General features: G+C 37.6%; 2 protein-coding genes across 3 annotated transcripts in view; one reads left to right on the top strand and one right to left on the bottom strand.

Moving 5' to 3' along the window:
- The first annotated feature begins 543 nt into the window (after positions 1-543).
- LOC117305446 (1-acylglycerol-3-phosphate O-acyltransferase Pnpla3-like) lies at positions 544-13,814 on the top strand. Its single transcript, XM_033790313.1, has 8 exons — positions 544-860; positions 2,321-2,553; positions 5,651-5,716; positions 7,378-7,648; positions 8,385-8,696; positions 9,580-9,712; positions 12,045-12,170; positions 13,247-13,814. The coding sequence occupies exons 1-8, from the start codon at positions 704-706 to the stop codon at positions 13,620-13,622; spliced, it is 1,674 nt and encodes a 557-aa protein (XP_033646204.1). The 5' UTR covers positions 544-703; the 3' UTR covers positions 13,623-13,814.
- An 8,024-nt stretch (positions 13,815-21,838) lies between these two features.
- The window catches only part of LOC117305076 (protein CASC1-like), a 39,778-nt gene continuing 34,299 nt past the window's right edge, over positions 21,839-27,317 (bottom strand). Inside the window, exons 17-19 of one of the 2 annotated variants that reach the window (XM_033789803.1) lie at positions 25,046-25,051; positions 23,340-23,441; positions 21,839-22,264 (exon numbers count right to left, since the gene is read on the bottom strand). In XM_033789803.1, coding sequence (XP_033645694.1) covers positions 22,127-22,264; positions 23,340-23,441; positions 25,046-25,051 — 246 coding nt within the window. In that variant the 3' untranslated portion in view covers positions 21,839-22,126. The remainder of the gene's footprint in view (positions 22,265-23,339; positions 23,442-25,045; positions 25,052-27,317) is intronic. The other variant, XM_033789804.1, reaches the window with a different exon arrangement.

Genomic DNA, 27,317 nt, shown 5'->3' with positions numbered 1-27,317 from the left:
CCCGGATTTTCTGCTCTCTGTCCCCGCTTGAGATTCGGGAGAATAGCACAGGACAGGAGAGAATGGAAAAAGCTTGTGTCCGCCTGCTGTGCAGCCGACTGATGATGATGATGAGGCAAACTGCAAACATTTAATTTCAATATTAAAAATGTGATTTGCAAAATTTCTATAAGAAACCGAACTGTCTTCATGACAGTGTTTTCCCCTATTCACAATAATTATCTCTGCAGGTTACATTATTTCGCTCTGAGATAGAGATTGTCAGTGTGCCCGTGCCACGCACGGCGCCATCACAACAAACGGTTGCTAGACTTAGTTACAAGTCTGTGAGCGTATTTTTTCTCTCCAAAAAGCGCCCTCTTGGCGATTCAGCCCGCCTTCCAACCGTGCATAAACCTCGAGTGACTGCACTGATGAAGAGAATTAACCACGATTTGAAATTAAGTCTACAAGTTCGTGAGCGGCTCGAATTTAATTTGTGTACACAAAATACATACACTACGCAGTACAAGCATTGAGGAGGTACGGTGTACACGTCGTAAAATAAAACACACACAAGTAGTACACACTGACATTATAATGCTAGCTACAGCCGGCCCTCGTCGCTAGTCGCACCATCATAAAATTTTACGTTGTTTCTTGAAATAAACGCAGGAAAGGTACAGCTTCTTTCGAAGTGCTTACATCTACGTGATTTTTGAGCATGGATTTATCATTCTCTGGATGTGGATTTTTAGGAATCTATCACATCGGCGTAGCTAGTTGTTTTAAAGAACACGCACCGAATGTAATTCGAAACGTGAGTGGAGCTTCAGCGGGTGTCTTAGTTGGTTGTTGTTTGGTTGCTGGTGTTGATTTTGGTAAGTCATTTATCGTGTTTATTGCACACATTAATTTATGATTAAGAAACTTGTAAGTGGTTGTTGTACATTAAAAATTGCACTTAAATTTCCGCCATCCAATTCCATGAAAGAATTGGCATTTTCGAATCGATCTTCGTCGTCCGTCCATCGTCGCGTCCGTCGTGTGTTTACTCGTCTAAATCTAAGTTAAAAACCAAATTTATAACTAAATTAAAGTACTGAAAATACTGCACTGACTGACGTACTTTTTAGCAGTTATCCTCATGTTTTCGTGTCCTGATTTATGATAAAATGGTATCCTTACAACAAAGTAATATTTTAGTTAAATACATTTTATGCGTTAACATTTTATGCGAGAATGTTTATTTGTTTTTAAAATAAGACCGGCCGGTCGCATATCTCCTGAATGAAAAGCACACGCAATTTTGGCACTTGGCCAAAATGCATGTCGCGTGATCTTCCCATCACACGACACACATTGATGACAACAAAGCCTATTCGTTCTAGAAGAAGGGTCTCCATTGGTCTGTGTTACCAGGTTTGGGGGCGCGTCTCTGTTATTGGCCAATCAAATGTAAGAGTTTACTGTTTACTTTCACTGTGGAGAGTTGGGCAGTATTACAGCTTGCCACAAAAACGATTTGGTTGCCACCAATTTTTTAAACAGATCGGATGAAAGACAAATTAATTGGGAACAGGAACAGAAGTTAAATTCTGTGGAATTATCCTTGTTGTACTCGTGCTTTTTCTTTTGATGAAAGTCGGCCAGCAGTGCCAGAGACGTTTTTTGTTTACCAATGTTGTGTATTTAATACATACTCACTGGCAACTTTTAACAGGAATTTTCTAAAAAAACAATCTGAAATGTTGCACTTTTGTTCTTTAGCCTTTAAAATAAAGACACTGGACACCTTTGGTAAAGGTCGAAGACCATTCTTCTCACTTGGTGTATCTCTATGCATAAAATAGGGTGACAATTTGAACTCAATTGGTCATCGAGGATGCGAGATAATAATGGAAGAAAAAAACACCCTTGGCACACAAAGTGTTGTGCCTCAGATGCTTGATTTCGAGACTTTCAAAGACTTATTCTAAGGTCTCAAAATAAAATTCAAATAATTTAGTGGAAAAATACTTGTTTCTCTAAAACTACGTTACTTCAAGGGGAGCCTGTTCTCACAATGAGAGCTGTTGATTGTAAAAAACATTGTTCAATTCAATGCAATTCAATTCACTTTATTTGGAAATAAAGGGAATTGAATTGAATTGAACAATGTCTTTTTTACTATCAATAGCTCTCCATTGTTTGGTTGTTACCAAGCAAGTTTTTATGCTCACAATTATTTTGAGTGTTTACCAACAGTGTCCAGTGCCAGTTCTGTACATAAAAATGATTTGTTTGTCCAACTACAAAATAATTGATAAATGGATTTTCTTGATGTGTCTCTTTATTTTAGGCAAGATTACTGATAATGTTTTGAGACTTGTGCAGAAAGCCAGAGCTCGTCTTCTTGGGCCCTTCCATCCCTTCTTTGACCTGCATGGATACATCAATGAGGGTTTGCATAAAGTCCTCCCTGAGAACATTCATGAGTTGGCATCAGGACGCCTCTTCGTCTCGCTAACTAGAGTATGGGACAAGACTAATACCATTGTGTCTGAGTTTAAATCCAAAGAAGAAGTAATCCAGGTATGTAGGCCCTAATACATGAGTCAAGGCCGAGTCACACTGCAGCGATAACGAAAATGATAACGATAACGACGTAAAGAGAACGCATTCTATTGGTTGAAATGCTCCATGTAATACCCACTCTCATTCAACCAACCGAGGGCGTGCATGTTTATCGTTCTCGTTTTTCGTTCTCGTTTTTCGTTCTCGTCGGGGCCTGTGTGACAGAGCCTTTAAAAAGACAGTGGACACTATTGGTAATTGTCAAAGACTAGTCTTCACAGTTGGTGTATCTCAACAGATGCATAAAATAACAAACCTGTGAAAATTTCAGCTCAATCGGTCATCGAACTTGCGAGATACTAATGAAAGAAAAAACACCTTTGTCACACGAAGTTGTGTGCGTTTAGATGGTTGATTTCGAGACCTCAAGTTCTAAATGTGAGGTCTCGAAATCAAATTCGTGGAACATTACTTATTTCTCAAAAACTATGGTACTTCAGACGGAGCCGTTTCTCATAATGTTTTATACCATCAACCTTTCCCCATTACTCTTCACCAAGAAAGGTTTTATGCTAATATTTATTTTAAGAAATTACCAATAGTGTCCACTGCCTTTAATTTCTCAATATTATTTGGTAACTTATAGAATCTCAGTGTTGGCATTGAGTGAAACAAACATGGGGTGGCCATGGGACTGTACATTCCCCAGGAATGTCCAAGGATATCAGTGCCTGGGGAATGGCTTTACATGAAAACCTATTAAACCAAGGGCATCTTGGACCAAATTTGGTAGAGCTGGTTTTTTTTTGGCAGACAATAGTGCTTATTATATGTTTTTCTGCTGAGCAAGCAGTAGGAAACTGTTACAGATGACATTGAATTTTAGCTTATTTTGTACAAATCAATTTTCTATTTAGCATTTTGTATTGTTTAGCTACTTCTTTGTGCTTACAGTGCTATGAAACTGTGCCCTTAGCCTGGGCCCATTACAAGAAGGCCTGGGCAAAATTTCATAGCGCTACTTAATGGTTTAAAAGCATTCGTGCTTACTGTAGCAGGAATTATGCTAAGGTCCAAAGGTATTTAACAGTTTAGTACAGGAAAATTAGGCAGCCATATTGCGCGCTCACATTTTGCATTGTGACATCATTAATTTTCGTGCAGTAAGCACCGGAAGGTTAGCACGCCTTTTTCTGTGGTTACGGTTAGCAGCGGTATGAAATGGAAATCGCACAGTAAGCATAAAATCGGTCGCTAAGCAGCGCCATGAAACTGGGCCCAGGTAGGACCAAATACTGTACAGGGTTCCAATTTTACACTGACTGCAGCTTACCCTAGGCAAGTGGTTTTCATGTTGGGCCAGTAAACTAATGGCTGGCCAAGTCCAGCGATCTTGTGTTTTTCAATTGAAGAAAATAATTCACTGTTTCTTACACAGAAACAAGTAATGTACATCTATAAGCCTAAATGTACATTTTGTTGAGAAAAATGTAAAATACCCCAAAAGACAGATGAGATGAATCTTCTCTTAGGGTCTTAGGCCTAACTAAATATTAAGCAAGTTAAAGTGTGCCAGGACTCAGCTTTTTTGTTTTTTGATATTTCTGTTTCAAGGTAAACATTATTAAGCTATGGCCTTGCTGTCTGGTGGGTTTTTATGAACTAAATAGCAGGGTTGCTATACAGCTAGTTAAAAACACACCCCAAATGTAATGAACACTGTTCCCAGGTTTAGCTCAAAATAGCCCAGTAATCACCCTTTGTGGTTAATAACAAACCAGTGACAAACACTCTAGGACTCGCAGGGCAAAGCATTTTGAACTATGGTTGAACTACATGGTTGAACTACACTGCCACCTATCACTATCAGTGTCAACAAGTTATTATCAAAGGGAATTCATTCATTGAGTTTATCAGGTTAAAAGGATACAAAATAATTTCGAAAAAGATACAAACAATTTGTAGATAATCCTGCCACATTTAAAGTTCAGGTGGAGAGCAAAGATTACTTGTGCACTTGTTAGTGTTTACGCATATTATGTAGCCCATGTACTCAGAAGTAGAATTCTACCTCAATGTAATTGTAAGTTCAGGTGAAAAGCAGAATTCTACCTCAATAAGGCTATCTCATAAATAATGTTAGGTAAAGAGCAAAGGTGCTTGATAATGCACTATTAGTGTTTACACATATTTTTTTTACGTACGTTGTAGCCTACATCTCGTGTGTAAGTACCGGGTATTCTTTGTGGTCCGGTTGGTATTAATTGATGTGACCTGTGACATCACATGTTTACAAAATAGCCACCAAGCCTAAACTTCCTGCACGATCTGTACACAGAGCCTAAGTAATAGGAGAAAGCATTATGATATTTTATGGAGATTGCACTGTCAAATTCTTATCGACTTTTGATATGATGAAAGGGGGCACATCTAAAAACTTGTCCAGCTTTTACTTTCGTAACTCTTGTATTTATGTGGAAATTATTCATACCCAAAATGTCAACTTTCCCTTGTGACCAGTGAAGTATCTTGCCCACCAGACTAGCCAAAGAATGTTCTTGAGGTCACACTTATTGTAAACAAAGGTCATGGTGGTCTATAGTGACAATATCTTACTCACCTGTAGGACCCTGGTTTCTAATGGTGCCAGGGCAATATCTTCATCACATTGTACATATGGATTGTGGGTTTCAGTCCTTACCTGATGAGCTTTCCCTGGAACAATTCTCCAGGGTTCTCCAGTCATTACATGTTATTTATAATTATATCTAAAACTGAAAACTTCCCTCCCTGTCTTCTCTCCATCGGTTGCTTTACACTTTCATTTCAATATGTAAACTTTGTAAATGCTAATGATAAGAAACAAGGTTTTGCTCAAGGTTTAATTTTTATCATCCTTGGTACTATTTATCTTGTTGGGGAAATTGTTCCTCGGTCAAACTGCGGTGCACAAAAACTTTCCCTCAAAACAATGGCGTACCCAAAACTCATTATTTTTGTTTATTCATTAAAACAATTAAAATATACCATGAAAATTCACATACTCTTAACCCATCGTGTATCATACATTAAATAACCTTTACGATTTGTCTCTTGTTTTTTGTTTTGTGAACAGGCTGTTTTGTGCAGTGCATTTGTACCGTTCTACTCTGGGATGGTGCCTCCAACATTCAGAGGAACAGTAAGTATTTATTGAGTGATTAGAAACAACACTACACCTCCTTTTTGTTGCCATTTATGGATTTTGATAATTATGTTTTCTTATTCAAAATCAGATTTAAATCTTTAACACTTTTTGTCAACTGATATCAGAAAATAAAATACTATGTCGGAATTTGCATAGCTTGTGCCAGGCGATGGTCGCACGATCATCGGGCTATGGAAATCTTGACCCGCGATCCAAAAAAGACACATTTTTTAGGCCTCAGGGATGACTATAAACTGTGTCGCGCATCAACATTTCCATCGTGTGCACATCGCACGACCGACTATAAACAGGCCTTTAGGGGACTACATGCATTCTTCAGGAAAGTGAGCTATAGCATTTAAAAGCAAGGTTTTAAATACTGAACAAAATATTATTAAACTAAAACCACTACAAACATGTTCAATGTCTTGTCTAACATGGTTTTTTTTCTTCTTCATATTATCAGTCTCACAATGGAAAAATCAATGAAAGTTTTGAGGAAAAAAACAAATGGCAGCCATCTTGAGAATACAAAAATAAATTAAAGCCCCTCCCACTTCATTTTTTCCCCATAAACCTAGATGCTAAACATGTTTTTTAAAGTTTTTTTTACTGGGCCTTATCTTTTGATAGCCTCAAGGCCTCAGCTGCTTTGTCTGGCCCTCTGTCTAGAAGGCCAATTATTGGTGATTTGCTGTGTTACATAACAGTTTCTCAAAGGTATGGGTTGAATATGGCTTATAGTGGCTGTTATGTAACAGTGTTACATAACAGTGTAACTTAATTTTTCCCAAGGTCTAGTTATTACATAAGATGGCTTGCAACTATTAGCCATTTGTGAGTTTTATTGTTGAAAAAACTATAATGCTCAAAACAGATCCCTCCTAACAAGAATGGGGAAATGATTTTTCAATCCCAAAAGGTACTGGTTATACATTGTAATTGTAGTATTTGAGGCATTTGTTTGCTGACATATGTTCAATGTAAGCTTGGGCGATATCGATTTATTTTATTCACGATATATCGCCAACAATATATCGCGATATTCGATATAATCGCGATTAATGAAATTTGACATCATCAGTCTTCAAACTTCAAGTGAAAGTTGTAGAAGAGACAGTCATAGCTTAAGAGAGTGGTTCTAATGACCTATTCTTCTGGTTTTACTCCAAACCTATGGGGTGCAAGTCGCTCAGCTAGCAAATACATCGCGATATTTAATCGATATTGCGATATATCGCGATTATCGCGATTATCGTGATATATCGCGATATAAAACCAAATCCATCCGATATCGAAATCGTTTCCAAATTAATATCGCGATATTCGATAGTATCGTGATATCGCCCAAGCTTAGTTCAATGTGCACTAGTGTATTGGATAGGGGCATAATTGTTCTTTTAAATTGTTTTAAATTGTCTGTGTTCATGTACATGTATCTTAGGAGTCACATGACGCATGTAGTGAATACTTTTGATTATGTTTTGCCCAGGTGTGAGCTATGTTAGAAACCCAGCATCCAGAGATTGCACTATTAAGATCTGTGCAAGGGGTCAAGTAGTGCACTCGTATCTGAGAGGTTCCATACAGTTAACAATGGTTTATTCATTTAAATAAGTTATTAATGTGTATTCTTGATGCATTGCTTGATACAGAAATATTGGGATGGAGGAATCACCGATAATTGCCCCATATTGAGTGAGGATACAGTGACAGTGTGTCCCTTCTCAGGAGAGTTCGATATCTGCCCTACCTCTCAGGAGTTTGGTGACTATCTTAGATTTACCTCTGCCAATGTTAATGTTCACGTTACATCTACAAACTTCTGGAGACTATCAAGGGCTCTTTACCCACCAGAGCCAGAAAAGCTCAGGAAACTATGTCAGCAAGGATATGATGACACATTGCGCTATTTGCAGTCACACAGTAAGTTAGGAATTACATTTATACTCATTTCACTTGGCAGTTCGAAGACACTGGACACTATTGGTTTGTCAAAGACCAGCCTTCTCACTAACATACGTACATGTGCAAGTTTTAGCTCAATTGGTCGTCGAAGTTGCGAGATAATATGAAAGAAAAAAACCTTGTCGCAAAAGTTGTTTGCTTTCAGATGCTTGATTTCGAGACCTAAAACATCTAATTCTTAGGTATCGAAATCCAATATGTGGAAAATTACTTATTTCTCGAAAACTACATTACTTCAGAGGGAGCCATTTCTCACTATCAACAGCTCCTCATTACTCGTTACCAAGTAAGGTTTTATGCTTAAAATTATTTTGTAGTAATTACCAATAGTGTCCAGTGCCTGTAATGCCCTGCAGAGACTTTAGACTGGTGAAACTTATTGTCAGGGGAATGTTTTTATGTTGGTGGATGATTACTTGACAATGTTGATTGTTGGGGAACAGCAAGCTACATGTAAGTTTTTGAACCGGCCACAACAGTTGTGAAGAGTTCCAGCTCTCTCATTCTGTTTGCGTTGACACTAAGCCAAACTTGGTAGTTCGTGTGACTTATTCATTGTCATCTTTTTGGCAGTTGTCTTAAGCTGTGCTCTGTTTTTCAATGTACATTGTTTTTGTTGCCTAATTTGAATGTCTTGCTGTCACAAGTTTGATTCAAATACATTATTGACCATGTTGATATCATTTTTTTAAAGCTGTGATACCATGCAACAGACATCTAAGTCTAAGTAGATCTCCATCGTTTAGTTCAACAAACAATGACAACCGTAAGTTATCGACAGGAAGACTATCGCTGAGAAATGCTCTACTATCACGTACATCTCTACAGTCACTAAGTAGTGACTTAGAATTGCTGCAAGAAATGCTAGAGGGAGCTGATAGCAATGAGACATGGGAGGATTGGAATGATGAGGATTTCTTTGAAGATGAAGATGCTTGTCAAGATTGTAAGATGCGAGCTGAGCAGACCATGCTGAAAGGAAGTCTATCACCTCAGATTACTAATGGTAAGAATGCCACTGTTTGCCACAGTATGCTGCTATACGTAGTTGCAAAGTATAAAATAGGTTGACACACTTTACTTATATCAAAATCAATACGTTGGTTGTTTTGATCCATTCAAATTTGTAGACTATTTGCAAGATGTTTTGATTGATTGATAGTACTACTTGAATGATTAAAAACATTTATGGTCCCACGTGGACATTACATGTTCATTCTGAAGACAGGTCTGGATCCTGATAGACATTGTGAAAACTACAAATGTACATTGCAAAAACTACATGTACTCTAAAAAAAGGAAAAATAAAACCAAATAATTGAATTGTAACAATTGCCAATTATTTGGCACTCTCAAAGTTAAGCACAAAATGTAGCATCATGCATACACCATAGTTGTTTATCAAGCCAAGCATTCTTGAAACCATCCTTAGTAAGTAATCAGCGGCCATATTGGAGGACAAGTAACCAATCACAATACCCATGACAAGCAGGTACCCAAGATTCACTCTGTCCTGGTAAGACATGGTGGTGTCTTACTGTGAGACATGGGTGCAAAAGCTCCAATCAATTTTTTAGTATACAGTCATGTGTTTTACTAAACACTAGTATAGACCGTATTGAATATGACGTCAATGTTCAAATATCTGCCATACAACATGGCGTCTGCTTGTGTGTGTGCGTCATGTGTCATAGAAACCAAACCAGCAACGCTGCGTGCTGCGCGTTTCTTTGATGTAGGCATTAAGACCCGTATACGGTTTGCCCTACAAGATGGCGAGTTTTGATCATAGCAGCAAAGGGGTTATTTGATATGGTCTATTGCTAGAGTACCACTAAATAAACTGAAAGTTCTGTTTGATTGAATTGTACATGTGTGTATCTCCTCAGCCATCAAGGAAGCTATCATGCTGGACAATACACTACTCAACTATTTATTCAAGTACAAGATGCTAAAAGCTGTGTCCTTCATGGCCCTTCCTTATGTCATCACCATGGAAACGGTGTTACTCTTTACTGTCAGGTAAGAACTTCTAAATCAAAGGTGTCTGTTAATGAGCAGGGCCCAAGTTTATAAAGCTACTTAAGCACCAAAAATAGCACAACAAAATTATGCTTACCAAAATATGGTTACCAGCCAAAATGCAATTTCGCACCTACAATCTGTGACTGGTATCCTGCTAATTTACGCTTAGCAGAAACCTTTTAAGCAATATTTGCTGCTTAAGCAGTCGCATGACATTGGACCCAGCATGGTACCTGTAACCCTTTAGCACTCATACCACCCACAACCCCTTTAGCACTCATACCACCCACAGCCCCTTTAGCACTCATACCACCCACAGCCCCTTTAGCACTCATACCACCCACAGCCCCTTTAGCACTCATACCACCCACAGCCCCTTTAGCACTCATACCACCCACAGCCCCTTTAGCACTCATACCACCCACAGCCCCTTTAGCACTCATACCACCCACAGCCCCTTTAGCACTCATACCACCCACAGCCCCTTTAGCACTCATACCACCCACAGCCCCTTTAGCACTCATACCACCCACAGCCCCTTTAGCACTCATACCACCCACAGCCCCTTTAGCACTCATACCACCCACAGCCCCTTTAGCACTCATACCACCCACAGCCCCTTTAGCACTCATACCACCCACAGCCCCTTTAGCACTCATACCACCCACAGCCCCTTTAGCACTCATACCACCCACAGCCCCTTTAGCACTCATACCACCCACAGCCCCTTAAGCACTCATACCACCCACAGCCCCTTTAGCACTCATACCACCCACAGCCCCTTTAGCACTCATACCACCCACAGCCCCTTTAGCACTCATACCACCCACAGCCCCTTTAGCACTCATACCACCCACAGCCCCTTTAGCACTCATACCACCCACAGCCCCTTTAGCACTCATACCACCCACAGCCCCTTTAGCACTCATACTACCCACAGCCCCTTTAGCACTCATACCACCCACAGCCCCTTTAGCACTCATACCACCCACAGCCCCTTTAGCACTCATACTACCCACAGCCCCTTTAGCACTCATACCACCCACAGCCCCTTTAGCACTCATACCACCCACAGCCCCTTTAGCACTCATACCACCCACAGCCCTTTAGCACTCATACCACCCACAGCCCCTTTAGCACTCATACCACCCACAGCCCCTTTAGCACTCATACCACCCACAGCCCCTTTAGCACTCATACCACCCACAGCCCCTTTAGCACTCATACCACCCACAGCCCCTTTAGCACTCATACTACCCACAGCCCCTTTAGCACTCATACCACCCACAGCCCCTTTAGCACTCATACCACCCACAGCCCCTTTAGCACTCATACCACCAACAGCCCCTTTAGCACTCATACCACCCACAGCCCCTTTAGCACTCATACCACCCACAGCCCCTTTAGCACTCATACCACCCACAGCCCCTTTATCACTCATACCACCCACAGCCCCTTTAGCACTCATACCACCCACAGCCCCTTTAGCACTCATACCACCCACAGCCCCTTTAGCACTCATACCACCCACAGCCCCTTTAGCACTCATACCACCCACAGCCCCTTTTCAGCCACTTAGCATATCGCCTGAACTACCGTTGGGAGTTTGACAAGTTGTATTTTGAGTTCAGCCATAGATATAGCACGGATTTCAAGATGGCAATAGTCTGAAAATAGCATGGTCTGCATTTGAGTTAAATTGATGCTGTCCGCCTTCGAAGGTCAAAAGTTTCTTTCACCTTCGCATACTGGGTAATGGCGACCTTCCGCCTTCTCTTGATAAAACTTATTGGTGTTTTTCAAACCAAATACCATGATTTGGAAGGATTTTACAAAGGTACAGAAGTTTGCTATTGATAACGGAGGCATTTTAGAAGGTATGTTGTGATTATTTTCAATCAATTTGTAGCTTTGTTTTCCTGTCAGACGACAGTATAGTTGACAAAACTTGATGCACTATGTTCCATATAACTTAGGCAAACTGTGTTTTCAATTTTCTGCTGATCTCTTATGTTTCCAACGTCAAAGCTTTAATTTGGCACCGCAATCAAAACAACTGTGAAAATCATTCAAAAGATAATTCCATCTGCAAACAAACTCAACTTGTAACAAAAGAAAATAATAATCACAACAAAAGTAATCCAATGATTTCTAGGTATGGCTGGAAATTGTGTGAACCATGGCACATTGAAGAGGGAATGATGCTGTGTTTTATATTACATGTGTGCTAAAGGGTTTAATGAAACAACAGGATGAAGTTATCAAAAAAAGAGTTAGTGTCATTTCAAAATAATTTGATTGAATCCCAAATTGTGTTTTATTCCCCTAGGTTTGCCAGAAGACTACCTCATGTTCCCAATGATGTGCACTATGTATTGCAGCGTCTGATACACTTAATCAAAGTGTTACTGAGGCAGTATCATACTACGGGGAGGTCAGGTAGTGACACTACAAGGTACATGGCACTTTGCACTCATTTGTCTTCTTAAGGCCGAGTCACACTGCAGCGATAACGGAAACGATAACGACGCAGAGAGAACGCATTCTATTGGTTAAATTGCCCCACGGAGAATACACCCACGCTTATTCAACCAATCGAGAGCGTGCATTTTTAACGTTCTAGTTTTCATTCTCGTTATCATAGCCCGTGTGACCGGGCCTTTATACTCTTAATATATAAAAAAAAACTTTCAGAATTATTGACTATAGATGTACTGGTTATTCACCTGAATGTTTGTGATTCTATAAATTTAGCATTAATAAATCATAAGCATTCATATGGGTGTACTGATGCAATAACCTTCTCGTACAGAATCGCAAAGCTGATCCTTTCATGTTACCATGGAAACCTGGTGTTTGTTTTGCTTTAGCTAATTTTCTCTGGTCATATAAACTGTGTCAAAAGTTACAAGATGGCCCACGCATAATGACTGTATAATCTGTGTGTTAATAATAGTATTGGAAACTCTATCTTGAAGATGCTTGCTATGGTATGATGCTTGCAATGTAATGAAGCTGAGTATGGCCCACATGAGCTCAAGAGTTTGCAAGAGTCACTTGATTTATATTCAACTGTTTTAGTAAGCTTCATGTGTAAGTCCTGCCAAAGTAGTTAAACATTAGGCACTACGTTGTTCAGGAAGGACTTCTATTGCAGTAGGCATGTTATGTTTGATGTAATGATTTCCTAGGCCTCATACTTCCCAATTTTTAGGGCAATGCCTTGAATTGGTCAAGTTTTTAAAGGGCACCAAGGCCATGGCTGTCGGGCCGCCAGGAAATTTGAGGCCTGGTTTCATCTGTTCTGATTTGTTTGTTTTGTTTTAATTTTTTTTTCTGTTACACTAAAACCAGTGTTTCAACCAAGAATGTGCAATTGAAATGATTAATCTTGCAGGCATCTTACACATGCTTCTTGTTAATGACATCATCAAGTCTAGAAGTTGCGTAGCAGGGAGTATGACATCTTGTTGTTTAGTTGTGTAATTATTACTTTTTTAACTCTGGCTATTTGTTTGTTTGAATACACAGGTCATTGAATGGCAAGAGCAGTGAATTATTAACAGCTATCAGGGATGATGACTTAACAATGGATCAACTAGAAGACAACATGAATAGGATTGCCTTGATGCATAGTCAATGTAGTCACCATAGCCATGCAGTCAAACCACTACCAGACTGTGTCATGGATACATTTGATCTATGTGATGATGTATTTGTAGATCAATATCCAAGGACTACATCTCGTCTTCATCATAAGTATTGTAATACCAAGTATGAAAGTTATGATCAGACTATACTGATTGTATCTGAGATTGATGATGTTACAGCTTATCACTACCTCAGGGCATCTCTGCTGATTGATACAATGAGTACTAATAATAATGTAGAAATTAAGATTGGATAACATATGGACAGTACTCGGTAGAGCTATAGTAGTTACATGGCAATATGAATAGGGTTTGTATGAGGGTTTATATTACTGATGCTATCAACGTACCTCCAATCACTTTCAATGTTGATGAAGCAATATTCATAAATACCTAAGACAGTTTATCCATTCTGATTGGTCAAAAGGGCATCATGTGGGGGGTGTTTAAACGGATGTTATAACACCAGTAAAAAGTGTTTGAACATGGCAGGACACGCGAGCTTGCACCTGTGCTTATTTTGGTCGACAGCAACGGCTGGAACATCTGGGCCACAATACGCGTGACGCGCACACCAATCTCCTTAAAAGGAGTTTTCTCCAGAGGGCCTTACCATTTCATAGCTGGAGGGGTGTTTTGTTGAAAGAAATCATTGACAATTACAAATTTTGCGTTTTTCTTACTATAGGACCAAAAAGTTTTGATTTTTTTTTGACCAAAAAGGTATTTATGAATTGGAATAAAAAAGTGCTCGGCTGGTATTTAACACTCTGTTTAAAACGGGTTGCAGTCTGGATGCTGAAAATTACACTCGCCACCGGCATGGGTAATTATCCAGACTGCAACCGGTACTAAACATAGTGTTTAAAACAGGCCAAACACATATTTATTGCCTTATTGAATGTGTTCGGAGGTACTTGAGATACTCTACGAGGTGCATGTATTATAAGACATACGTACTGTGCAATGTAGTCATGTAAACCATTCATTATCATCATTATTATCGTCTGAACCTTCACAGCCATTGCCTTGGTGCCCTTGATATGCTCTAATAGAAATGTATAATTTCCTAATAGGGTGCCCTTTACCAAGGAGAAAATGAAGTTCATGTAATATTACAATAAGTTAAGATGGTAGAGAATACAGTATTTTGCCGAGTAATTCAAATTAAAATGTATGCAGCTTTAACCAATCAGAAGCGAGGATTCAAGATTGTTAGATGTAGTTTTAAATTATATTTATGGACTTGTATTATATTTTCATGATTTCAAGAGAATGTGCCGATCAAAAAATCATTTCATTTATAAATATACTTGTAACTACTCAAAGATGAAACATGTATACATGTATGTACATATATTTTTATACATGTAATTTAAAATGCAATACAATAAATGTTGAAAGACGTGTATACACGTCTTTCAACATTTCTATACATAGAAGTTTTATAGGGAACTGTGTGCTATCAGTCCCACCATTCCTTGCATGATTGGCATGATTGTGGGAATTAAGTCATGCAATATAATAATGGTATTTGTTTGACATATTTTTGTATCTTATCTTTAACAGGGATGAGTATTATTTTGGTACCCTGTGCTATCTTTGCTCTATTTACCTTGTGTAGTATAAATAATTTATATGTATTGTTCTTTCAGGAATATTTGGTTTTGGCCCCAAAGTCCAAATCTTATCAAGTTAAGTTGTGTCAGGATTATGTAAGCATCATACAATGGGCGATGCAAACGGGTTCATCGGAAGCCTGTATTCACTGACTTACATGTACTATTAAAGGCAGTGGGCACTATTGGTAATTGTCAAAGACTAGCCTTCACAGTTGGTGTATCTCAACATATGCATAAAATAACAAACCTGTGAAAATTTGAGCTCAATCGGTCACCTCAAATTCTAAATCTGAGGTCTCTAAATCAAATTCGTGGAAAATTACTTCATTCTCGAAAACTATGGCACTTCAGAGGGAGCCGTTTCTCACAATGTTTTATACCATCAACCTCTCCCCATTACTCGTCAAAAAGTAAGGTTTTATGCTAATAATTTGTTTGAGTAATTACCAATAGTGTCCACTGCCTTTAACCGCAAATTTAAACTAAGCTGTAAAAGTTGTTTCACAATCTATCAGTATTCTGCATTTAGAAAAGAAATGTATCTAGTGGGTTGTTCAAACTTTAAAAGTTGTCATTATTATTGTATCAACATTCCCTGTAATGCTTGTAACTTTGCAAGTCTTCACGCACAAAAAGGGGATCCGTAAAAAGGGCATGACTTTGTTTTTCTTTACCTGTGAAAGCATTGTACATGATCTTAAGATTTCATGTAATGTTAAGACATTTTCAAGACTTGTGTAGATAATTACAATGCAATATAATTAGGGGAGGTGGGATGATTTATTGTAAATATTGCTCTACTGTTGGTGTTTCTTTGTTATTTCAGAACATCAGTTGAAATCAATCTTAAAGGAACACGTTGCCTTGAATCGGACGAGTTGGTCTATAAAAAGTGTTTGTAATTGTTTGTTATAAAATGCATATGCTTGGAAAGATGTTTTAAAAGTAGAATACAATGATCCACACAAATTTGCCTCAAAATTGCGTGGTTTTCCTTTTACTTTGCGAACTAACATGGTCAGCCATTTATGTGAGTAAAAATTTGACTCCCATAAATGGTCGACCGTGTTAGTCGACGAGGTAAAAGGAAAACCGTGTAATTTCACGGTATGTTAGTGTGGGTCATTGTACTCTACTTTTACATCTTTCTACCCATATGCATTTTACAACGAATGGTTACAAATGCTTTTCAAAGACCAACTCGACCGATCCAAGGTAACATGTTCCTTTCATACATTTACTAAGAGAAAGGATCATTTCAGTGTACACAAACACGCTTTATGGGAATGAAACAAAAAAGCTTAAAGGCAGTGGACACTATTGGTAATTGTCAAAGACTAGCCTTCACAGTTGGCGTATCTCAACATATGCATAAAATAACAAACCAGTGAAAATTTGAGCTCAATCGGTCATCAGAGTTGCGAGATAATAATGAAAGAAGAAAACACCCTTGTCACACGAAGTTTTGTGCGTTTAGATGGTTTATTTCGAGACCTCAAGTTCTAAACTTGAGGTCTCAAAATCAAATTCGTGGAAAATTACTTATTTCTCCAAACCTATGGCACTTCAGAGGGAGCTGTTTCTCACAATGTTTTTTACCACCAACCTCTCCCCATTACTTGTCACCAAGAAAGGTTTTATGCTAATAATTATTTTGAGTAATTACCAAGTGTCCACTGCCTTTAACACAAACATCCATTTTGTATTAATTACTTGGGTGTGAATCAGAAACAACTACAACAACTTTGAATTGAGTTGTTTGCTCAGCATACGTTGATTGTCTGCAGTAGTTTGAGAACAAGGAAAAAACAGCCATTTACTTTAACTAAATCCACCTATTTGCCATAAACATGTAGTGGTCATTGATATTGAAAGAGATTCATGAATATGGCGGTCAAGTGAGCTGACTAAGAATGATAAGCAATGCCTTGATGATCTTTAATTTCTGATAACTTTGTTTTTTTATACATGAATTTCATGACATAAACAATGCCAGGAATACAATTGGGGATGAAAATGACATTTAAGGGTTGTTTTAAGTTCAGTGGCACTTCTTTTCTTTAAGGAGTATTTTATTGGCCCTATGACCAGGGCACTAATGTAAAGCGCATTGATACGTTATTGTGAAATGCGCTATATAAGAATTGGTTGTTATTATTATTATCATTATTTAGCAGAAAGAGTTAAGCTTTTCCAAAGACATAACCTTTGTGCACAATAATCTTGGTGTTATCTTGAGTGGAGGCTTACATGAACTGACCCTTCAGTGTGATGATGCAAAATGGTGAAAGTGTTGATCCCAACAGACACATTCTGTTAATGTTTGAGTCCTACTGAAACAACAGCGGTTTACTCAATCTAACAACATACTGAACTTTTTTATTGACAAATGTGAGCACATGATGTGTTTTATGGCATCTGATAATCTGTAATGTATAAAGAATCAGAGTATTTTATGTACATTTCCCCAAACAAGTATTTGACCATCTAGCAATGTTTGAAAAAACCAACAGTAAAGTCTGTTTTAAAGGCAGTGGACACTATTGGTAATTACTCAAAATAATTATTAGCATAAAACCTTACTTTTTGACGAGTAACGGGGAGAGGTTGATGGTATACAACATTGTGAGAAACGGCTCCCGCTGAAGTGCCATAGTTTTCGAGAAAGAAGTAATTTTCCACGAATTTGATTTCGAGACCTCAGATTTAGAACTTGATGTCTCGAAATGAACCATCTAAACGCACACAACTTCGTGTGACAAGGGTGTTTTTTTCTTTCGTTATTATCTCGCACCTTGATGACCGATTGAGTTCAAATTTTCACAGGTTAGTTATTTTATGCATATGTTGAGATACACCAACTGTGAAGGCTAGTCTTCGACAATTACCAATAGTGTCCACTGCCTTTAAGGTTTGGCATTTGTTTACTTTTAATAGTGGTTGATTAATTGTTTGTTTCAACATTCTGAGCTATTCACTTTTAAAATTGTGAAGGACCAGAAATTATTTTTTATTATAACAAGTTTTTTATTATATTTAAAATATGACAAATAAGTTTCGTTTCGGCGAGAGAACTAAAAAAAAGAAATTAATATCTTGTTTGTGTGCCTGAATTACCAAAGTGAGATATTCTCAACTAGTCCAACTAGGTTTGGGTGAAAACTGCTCGGAGAGTGTCCAATTGAACCCTTCTCCAAATTGAACCCTTCTCCACATGTGATTTGTCCACAGAAATGGTTCACACATTAAAGTGGGTCAGATCATTGTTGTTAACAAAGAGATATCATCATGAGGGGACTGTGTGATATGCTTGCCATTGATTTCGTAAAAATACCTAATAGATATATTTAAAGGATTTGGGTGCTTTTTTTAACACAACACACAATATCCACAGATTTACATTAAACTTACACCGTTTGAAGACAATGATAGTAGAAAGCGTACCTGACAATATTAGTTGCTGAGGTGCTGTAGTTTTTGAGAAATGAGTAAATCAATGTCATGAAAATATGTTTTTACATGGCAAAATAATTTTCGTCTCATGATCACTGAGACGAAAATTATTTTCATTACATTGTTTTACTCATTTCTCAAAAACTACAGCACTTCAGCAATTAATATTTTCAGGGAAGCGTTCTACTATCATTATCTTCAAACTGTTTAAGTTTAATGTAAATCTGTGGACATTGTGTTTTTTGTCCTACAAAAAGTACATAGACCCTTTAAGGCACGTTACAAAGAGACGTGTGTATCTGAATAATGAATTTGTTAATTAATATTAATTTGACGTAAATGTACATTTAGCTGTGGTAAGGTTCTACTCTATAAGAGTACGAGGCTTTTAAATGGCACAACAATGTAATCGCTCTTGCGAAAACAAGCTTTCCATGCAAGTATTTGGCTTAGGTTTTCAAATGTTCTTCACTAAACAACCTTAGAAAGGGCTTTGCTTGTAGGAATCAGTGTTGATGCTTCCCATGTTGGTTGCTGCCACAAATGGACATCAAACTGTTTGAACGATGAAGTTTACTCTTTCCATCTGTGTGGTGTTTTATCAGAGTGGGAAGAAGAATATTAAAAGTATATCTTTTTATAATTAATGCAGCAAAAACTGTATGAGTGTAATTGAAACAATAAGATGGTGATGCATACATGTATGTGTCAGGCTTGTGTTATTATTGGACTATGAGTAAACACAGACATGACTATATTCCAAATAGTGTAAAAACTGCAAACTTTATTCAATACAGAAATCTCGGACTGCAAAATATAGTTATTACATGTATAAAAAGTAACTCGTTATTCAAGGTGATAGAAAGTGGACGGCAGATACTCAAGATATGCAATCAATATACACAAAACATCATGAAAACGTGTCAAGTTACATGCTATGTACAATCTTATCCGTCATGTCCTAAGAGAATTCAAACAAATATACACAAATTTACAGATAAATCTCGGTTGTAAATTTTTTTAAAAAGAATATTATACACATAATGAATGTTTATGAGTGCAATGGTGCGAATATGTTCATGAGTTGAAAGATGGAATGTTCTATTCAACGAGGCGGAGCCGAGTTGAATGGAACATTCCAGCTTTCAACGAATGAACATTTTCGCACCATTGCACGAATGAAAAACATTCATTATTTGTTTTATATATGTTGCTGTACAATAGGATTGTAAATTTCATGTATTTTTATATACTTGACGAATAAACCATTCAATTCAATTCAATAACATCCAAGTAGAACTTTGTCATTTTGATTGAAAGAAACAACTTTCAAAACAAACAATTTCAACTGTAGAAGCCGAATGCTAGTAATTTTACTATGCCTTCTTGCAGTAACACCTGCTGCGTTACCAAAGACACGCGCACGCAGTGATGTTTTTACTCAGCTTTTTCGTTCCATCCGAAAAGTACCATTGCACGCTGGCAGCGTGCCAGCTTGCAATGGTACTTTTCGGATGGAACGAAAAAGCATGGCGAGTGACTCAGCGTGCAATGGTACTTTTATTTGCTATCACGTGACGGACAATCCTCCAATCAAATGGCAAGGATCTGCTTGGGTGTTATATAAAATGCAATATACTAATGATATTACTGAAAAAGTGTAACCAACTTGCAACAAAGAGCATTCTCAACATGGCCACATTGGAATTAGTCAAGTGTGTTACCAGTTGCTAGGAATGCATCACATTAGTGTCGTATAGGATCTGTGTATTCATGTCATCTCAAAGTCTCACATACATCTAAACCATAATTCATCTTCTATCGCCCTCATTAAGCTTCACATCATTTAATACATCCAAGCTCTAAGATTGAAGAGAAGGATTCATTAATGGAGAGTTTGCGACATTGGTGAGATTGACTGCAAAGTGTCATTACTTAAAAAACTATTATCTGATCTGATCTAAGATGGACCCGTGGTAACAAACAGAAGTGTGCAAAACACACCAAGCACTTAAAATAAATTAAAATGGGTTAGCAGTGTAAACTTGGGTGTGATACCTGGCAATACAGCAGTTACAGTTTGAATGGCTTTGGACTGGAACCACTGAACAATATATGAAGCAAGCCAATACAGGGCTAGATAATGTAGCTCACTTGGTCAGTGGTCCAAATCCCACTCTATATTCAATTTTTCTTCATTCAACCAAAATATTAGCTTACCTTGTGCATTTGGTTTAAAGGTCTAAAGTAGGCTAGTCTAAAGACATGAATTTCTAAAGAACATTGAACAATATGTTTACACAAGAAATAAATTGGTAAAAAAAAAAAAAAAAAAAAATATACAGCGAAAACAGAGATTGGATCCCTGTAACTGAACAAAAGACAATCAATTGTAATTCATTTCATCCTTTGTAAGGTCAATGGACTTTCATGTACATCACACTCTCGTGTCCTTACATGTGATTATTAAAAATGCAAACAAGTTGTAAAAGGTCCTCAGGGCTTCACCATTCAACTCGCCCGCCACAAGGTCTCCCCTTCCAGTCACTTGGGATGGCGTCTCTATGAGACTGTCCAAACCACAAATGATTTCAAAAAAGGGCTATCGTTAATATGGATAGCATCAAAGGAAATATTGTCCCTTTGAATAAGTCCTAAATGGACCGTTCCGGCTTTCCACTAAGCTCCGCCCACCGTGCACGTGAGCAAGACACGTGTACGAGCACTCTCAATGACATTCTGCACGATTCTGCCGCGCGTGCCAAATATACGCGCACGCATGACCGAGTTTGTCCGACCACAATCATTGCTGTGATTGGTCAAATGGGTGAACGCGCAGTTTGATTGAGGCCGGATCGGTCCATAGGTCAGGTACTGGTGGCAACAACAATGAGTGTAACATTGGTTGATAGACAGTTTTTCTTGAATGTGCTAACTATTATGTATCCATTGTTTTAAGTCTGCTACGACAGCACATCAAAAAGCATTTTTGTGATTCTATTTTGCAGAACTTGCTGTGTGTGATGCAAAACTGTCTTATGGTACAGAAATGATGTACATGAAACCTTACAATTGTCAACTCTTATTCTCGGATGCCTTTCCAATGTCTTAAAGGCAGTGGACACTATTGGTAATTGTCAAAGACTAGCCTTCACAGTCGGTGTATCTCAACATATGCATAAAATATCAAACCTGTGAAAATTTTTGCTCAATCGGTCATCAAAGTTGCAAGAAGAAAACACCCTTGTCACACAAAGTTGTGTGCGTTTAGAGACCTCAAGTTCTAAACTTGAGGTCTCAAAATCAAATTCGTGGAAAACTACTTCTTTCTCCAAAACTATGGCACTTCAGAGGGAGCTGTTTCTCACAATGTTTTATACCACCAACCTCTCCCCATTACTTGTCACCAAGAAAGGTTTTATGCTAATAATTATTTTGAGTAAATACCAATAGTGTCCACTGCCTTTAAACATTCTCAGATATACAAAGTTTACAGGCACATTTTACTTCTTGCACAAACACAGATCACAGTAATCTCAATTGTAGCCAGACAAAATTCAGGCATTTTGTTTCATTCTCTTTCTATGCTTAGCATCCCCCACAACAACTTTTTACATTTTGTATGGTCTGAAAATGTAGGAAAATGTTGTATAAAACCAAACCAGCATGTTACCAGTAACTGTAGTTTATGAGTAGGTGATTAGTCTAGTAGCTGCAAGCAACTGATACACAGTATCCACAAAGCGGAAGTCAGTATTACGCATTCTATCCATTCCCTCATCACTGGATAACTCACACACCATGTGATACAAGTCTGCATGGAACTGCAATATAATCAGACAATCAGACAATCAACCATCAACAATGAACATGTTTAGTTGAAACTATTCATCGGTTTACAACTAAGTATAATTCATCAAACCATTCAGAAAGACTAAGCCAATACATTTAGGTTGAAAGTGTAGGTAAGGGTTCTCCGCAGGGTTAAATTTTGTCCGGGTGCAAACCAATCCGTCAATGATTGTCAAATTGCGCAAACTATTGCTGCAAGCCGATTGCGAAAACCATTCCTGCACAATCAGCAAAACTATTCCTGCAAGATCAACTGATTGTGCAAAACAATTTGCGCAAACCATTTCTGCATGAACAATACCACTGATTCTGAGCCAATCGCCTGATAGCTTCTATCGATAGCGGCCACATTATAGCAAAAATCAAGACTTGTCAAACCATTTTACGAACTTTAAAACAATCTCCCTGTAGGATTTTACCACTCACTCTCAGTAGTTCACCAGATTTTTTTACTTCTTAAAAATAAAAATCGGGAAAGTTGGAAATCCAGGGTCTTCAAAACTCAGAAAGCGGGACTGTCATGGGAAAATTGGTCTGCATATAATATACAAATAATCCGACGTGCGGAAGTTTGAAATTTTTAAAGGGTAGATGAACTTTTTTGAAACACAAAACACAATGTCTACAGATTTACATTAAACCTACACAGTTTGTAGATAATGGTGGTAGAAAGCTTCCCTTGAAATGTTACTTGCTGAGGTGCTGTAATTTTTGAGAAATTAGTATAAAAAAATGTCACAAAAATCATTTTTGTCTCAATTTTAGCATGTAAAAAATGTATTAACCAGTTATGGTATGTTATAGTATAATATCAACACTGGTTAATACGTTTTTACATGGTAAAATAAGAAGAAAATTGTTTTGTGACTTGTTTTACTCATGTCTCAAAAACTACAGCACCTCAGTAAGTAATATTTTAAGGGAAGCTTTCTACTATAATCATCTTCAAATCGTGTAAGTATAATGTAAATTTGTGGACATTTAAAAAAAAGTACCCAAATCCCTTAAAACAATGTTTAAAACGAAATTTGAGTGAGAGATGATTACCTGAGATCCATCTGCGTAGTCTTCAGAGAATTCACTATCATACTCGGTGATTCTTAGCTTCATTGCTCGCTGTTTACTCACCATCAACAACGACCATTCATCCTAAATACAAAACAACACATTTATCATAACATTTCAAGTCATACAATAGAATGACGGGCAACCACTCATAACAATACAATGGTGTGAGTTGGGACTTCCCTTAATGACCTTTACAATCTGGAGGTTGCTATACAAAAGCTTGCCCTGAACGATTTGACATAGAACTGTCTCTATAGTATGGGGAATTCAAATTTAAGTGGTAACTTGTGATCAAGCACGTCATTGCACCAGACAATATTCAAATCAAACACGCAAATGGCTTATTCAGTGACATATTAAGACTGTTGACTTGAATACCATAGGTTTGCAAAATAAAATGATACAAGTTTTATGGGTTGGGTCAGTGTCAGTTTATTATATCCATGTTGTTCATTGTGACTGAGATGTGTGCTGGGTGGATTTATATAACACCCATGCAGATCCTTGCCATTTGATTGGAGGATTGTCCGTCACGCGATAGCAAATAAAAGTACCATTGGACGCTGAGTCACTCACCATGATTTTTCGTTCCATCCAAAAAGTACTAGTGCAGCGTGCAATAGTACTTTTCGGATGGAATGAAAAAGCTGAGTAAAAACATCACTCAGACACTGCGTGCGCGTGTCTTTGGTAACGCAGCAGTGTTACTGCAAGTAGTAAAATTACTAGCATTCGGCTTCTGCGTGTCTCAAAATAGCTGTAAAGAACGCACATCGTGCCTGTTGAATCCAACAGGCCGACCCAAAGAGAAACGGGTATAATTTCAGAGTTAAGAATTGTACGCCTTCGCTTTGTTTGTTTTGAAAGTTGTATCTTCCAATCAAAATGACAAAGATCTACTTGGATGTTATATAAAACAAATAATGAATGTTTTTCATTCGTGCAATGGTGCGAATATGTTCATGCGTTGAAAGCTGGAATGTTCCATCTTTCAACTCATGAACATATTCGCACCATTGCACTCATAAACATTCATTATGTGTATAATATTTGGAGTGACCGAAGGAGTGGATAGGACGATTGTGTCATTAAGAGTGTGGGTGGTGTTCAGACCGCTGGGATACTTTCTCAGATCCCCATTGTAGCAAAACAGTGGTTTGTACCTGACCTGCTGCACATAACCACCGTTCGCACAGTTTTTTTCACAAAGAAAAACAGTTAATTACTCATTAATTCAACATACCGTGACGACTTGCCTGCCCCCCAAAGATGAAAATTGTTTATTATGTGTTTGAATGGTTATGCAGCTAAACCATGATTGACAAAATTATAATTAAATGAGTTATCTGAATTACAATCACAAGTCATTAAGCCTTATTAAATGGCCTGCAAAGATGTATGATAATGCTGAAATTGTTGTGTACAAATAATGTGTTTAAGTTTTACTTAAACACATGTAGGACAACTCAGAATTTTCAATGTTTTAAAGTGTTGAATTAAATTGTGTGGGTCTGTTAACAGTGGGTGTGTCAAAAGAAATACAACTAAATAGTTCAACAAATTCAATAATTAAAAGATAGTAATACTAAACAATTTGAAAACATTGACTATTCTTAATAACATTAATTTTGATATCAAGGTGATGTTCGGTCATGTCAGTTAGAAGATAGTTAATGTGCTCATACCTTATTCTATTTGTAGAGGCAGCCATGTAATGCAAACAAAAAAAGAACAATGTAATTTTAGCAGGATTACACATCTTGTGTATCAAACACAGCAAGCGACATGAACAACACACTGCAAATAAGTCATGCAAGCAATACAACTCCTCATAGTAGCCATAGTGTATGCATGGGGTACTTCAACACACATTGCAACCTTACACACGCAACACAGTCAGACAGGTTTATCCTCAACGTTTTCAAAAAGAGATTGCCATAGTTTGTTAACAATCATCGTTTTCACATTTTAGAGTGTTTGCCTTTCATTTCGATTTTGTAAAAGTGAGAATTCTTCTCAATAATTGCATTTTACATTTTCATGAAGAGAGGGACATAGTGAACCGTACTACAAGTAGATTAACCTTTTGCCTTTTTATTAAAGCCAGTGGACACTATTGGTAATTGTCAAAGACTAGCCTTCACAGTTGGTGTATCTCAACATATGCATAAAATTACAAACCTGTGAAAATTTGAGCTCAATCGGTCATCGAACTTGCGAGATAATAATGAAAGAAAAAACACCCTTGTCACACGAAGTTCTGTGCATTTAGATGGTTGATTTCGAGACCTCAAGTTCTAAACTTGAGGTCTTGAAATCAAATTCGTGGAAAATTACTTCTTTCTCGAAAACTATGGCACTTCAGAGGGAGCTGTTTTATACGATCAACCTCTCCCCATTACTCGTCACCAAGCGAGGTTTTATGCTCATAAAATTTTGAGTAATTACCAATAGTGTCCACTGCCTTTAACAGACTTGCATGTCAACATTCATGTGATGTGATAGCCCTTTAACAAGGAAACCGGCACTGTTCACTATGTAAGTGTGTTCACAAAAAGATTGACTATGTTAATAAACAAACATTTTTGTTACGATTATCATATCAATAATAAGTTTGCATTCTTACAGGACGCGACATGAGGAAGCTAAAGGTTTCATACTGCAGCACAGTTTGGGGTTTCAATTTAGGTTCCCTTTCAACAAGAATATCTCCAAACAATGTTTTAAGACTCTTGACAAGCTGGTGTCTTCGTGAAAATGGTAATGATACAATCTAAACCACACTGGTAAGAATAGATTTAAGACAAATTGAGAGGAAACTACAAATAGACATTGGTGTATGCTTACAAAGTCAAAGTCAAAATCAAAACAATTGTAACAACAAACAACTAGAGAAAAGAAAGGAAATCTCTGCCTCAATATTTTCAGAGATTACAAAAGCAGTGCAAAACCAAGACAGGACAACGATACACTGTAGGTCCTTCAACATGGTACATAGTATGTGATGATTCCTCACTGTGCAGATAGGTGTGCCTGGCTACCGATTGCAACCACTGACATTTCAAAAAGGAATTGAAGTGTTTTGACAGTCTTCCCTTCATATTTGTGTTTACAAACGACGGATAAAAAGAGGGATTTAAATGCAAGAGGGATTTATGCACAAGTCTCAGGTGTATCTTATTGATGTGTGTATTGTTTGTAAACATGGATGTGTGAATAACACTATACACGTAGTTACAATCTGAATTCATAAATACCTCAGACAGTTTCGCTTTTCCTATTGGTGGAGTGTGCGTCACGTGGGTGTGTATAAACCTTTGTTTATGACCAGTAAAAAGACTTTGTCTCGGTAAAATGATCAAGAAGCAGGCCTCGTTGGGATTAAACCACTCGTTGAAAACGTCTTCACCACACATTGAATCCCTTATTAAAACAAAGCTACAGACTCCTTCACAGGATTGGTCATACATAGGAAGGACAATGTTATTGGCTCTGTAATTTCAATTTCATTCTCACCCACATGTGCTGTATAAAGATACACACTTTAGTCATGACCATTGAAATATGTGTTGGGAATGTTTTCAAGGAATACAATTATATTTATAGCTTGTTTTTTATAAAGGTTTTTTTTTACTTCTTTTCTTTTCAGGTATTCAGGTTGTATACATTACGGTGACAATGTCAGATGTGTGTTGTGAATGTGTGATGTCATTACAATGTTTCCCAAGAATAGAAGTTGCAATTGCTAGTAATGGAGTCTATGGTTCCTAAAGTGATGTGTTTTGGTGCTAGATCATGTGATACAAGTTTAGATATATACCTTCTCATTGTCATCATCAAGTTTCTTGAAAACAACAAAACAACAAAAGACAACAATCAAGCATCTAAACAATGTACTATGTTAGCAAATCATGCAATTAGTTCAGCTAGAAATCACGTTAAAAGTATGACAATATA

The sequence above is a fragment of the Asterias rubens genome, chromosome 22 (assembly GCF_902459465.1).
Source record: "Asterias rubens chromosome 22, eAstRub1.3, whole genome shotgun sequence".
NCBI classification, from domain to species: domain Eukaryota; kingdom Metazoa; phylum Echinodermata; class Asteroidea; order Forcipulatida; family Asteriidae; genus Asterias; species Asterias rubens.
Note: the sequence above shows the minus strand (reverse complement) of the source record. Positions and strands in the feature narration are given on the sequence as shown.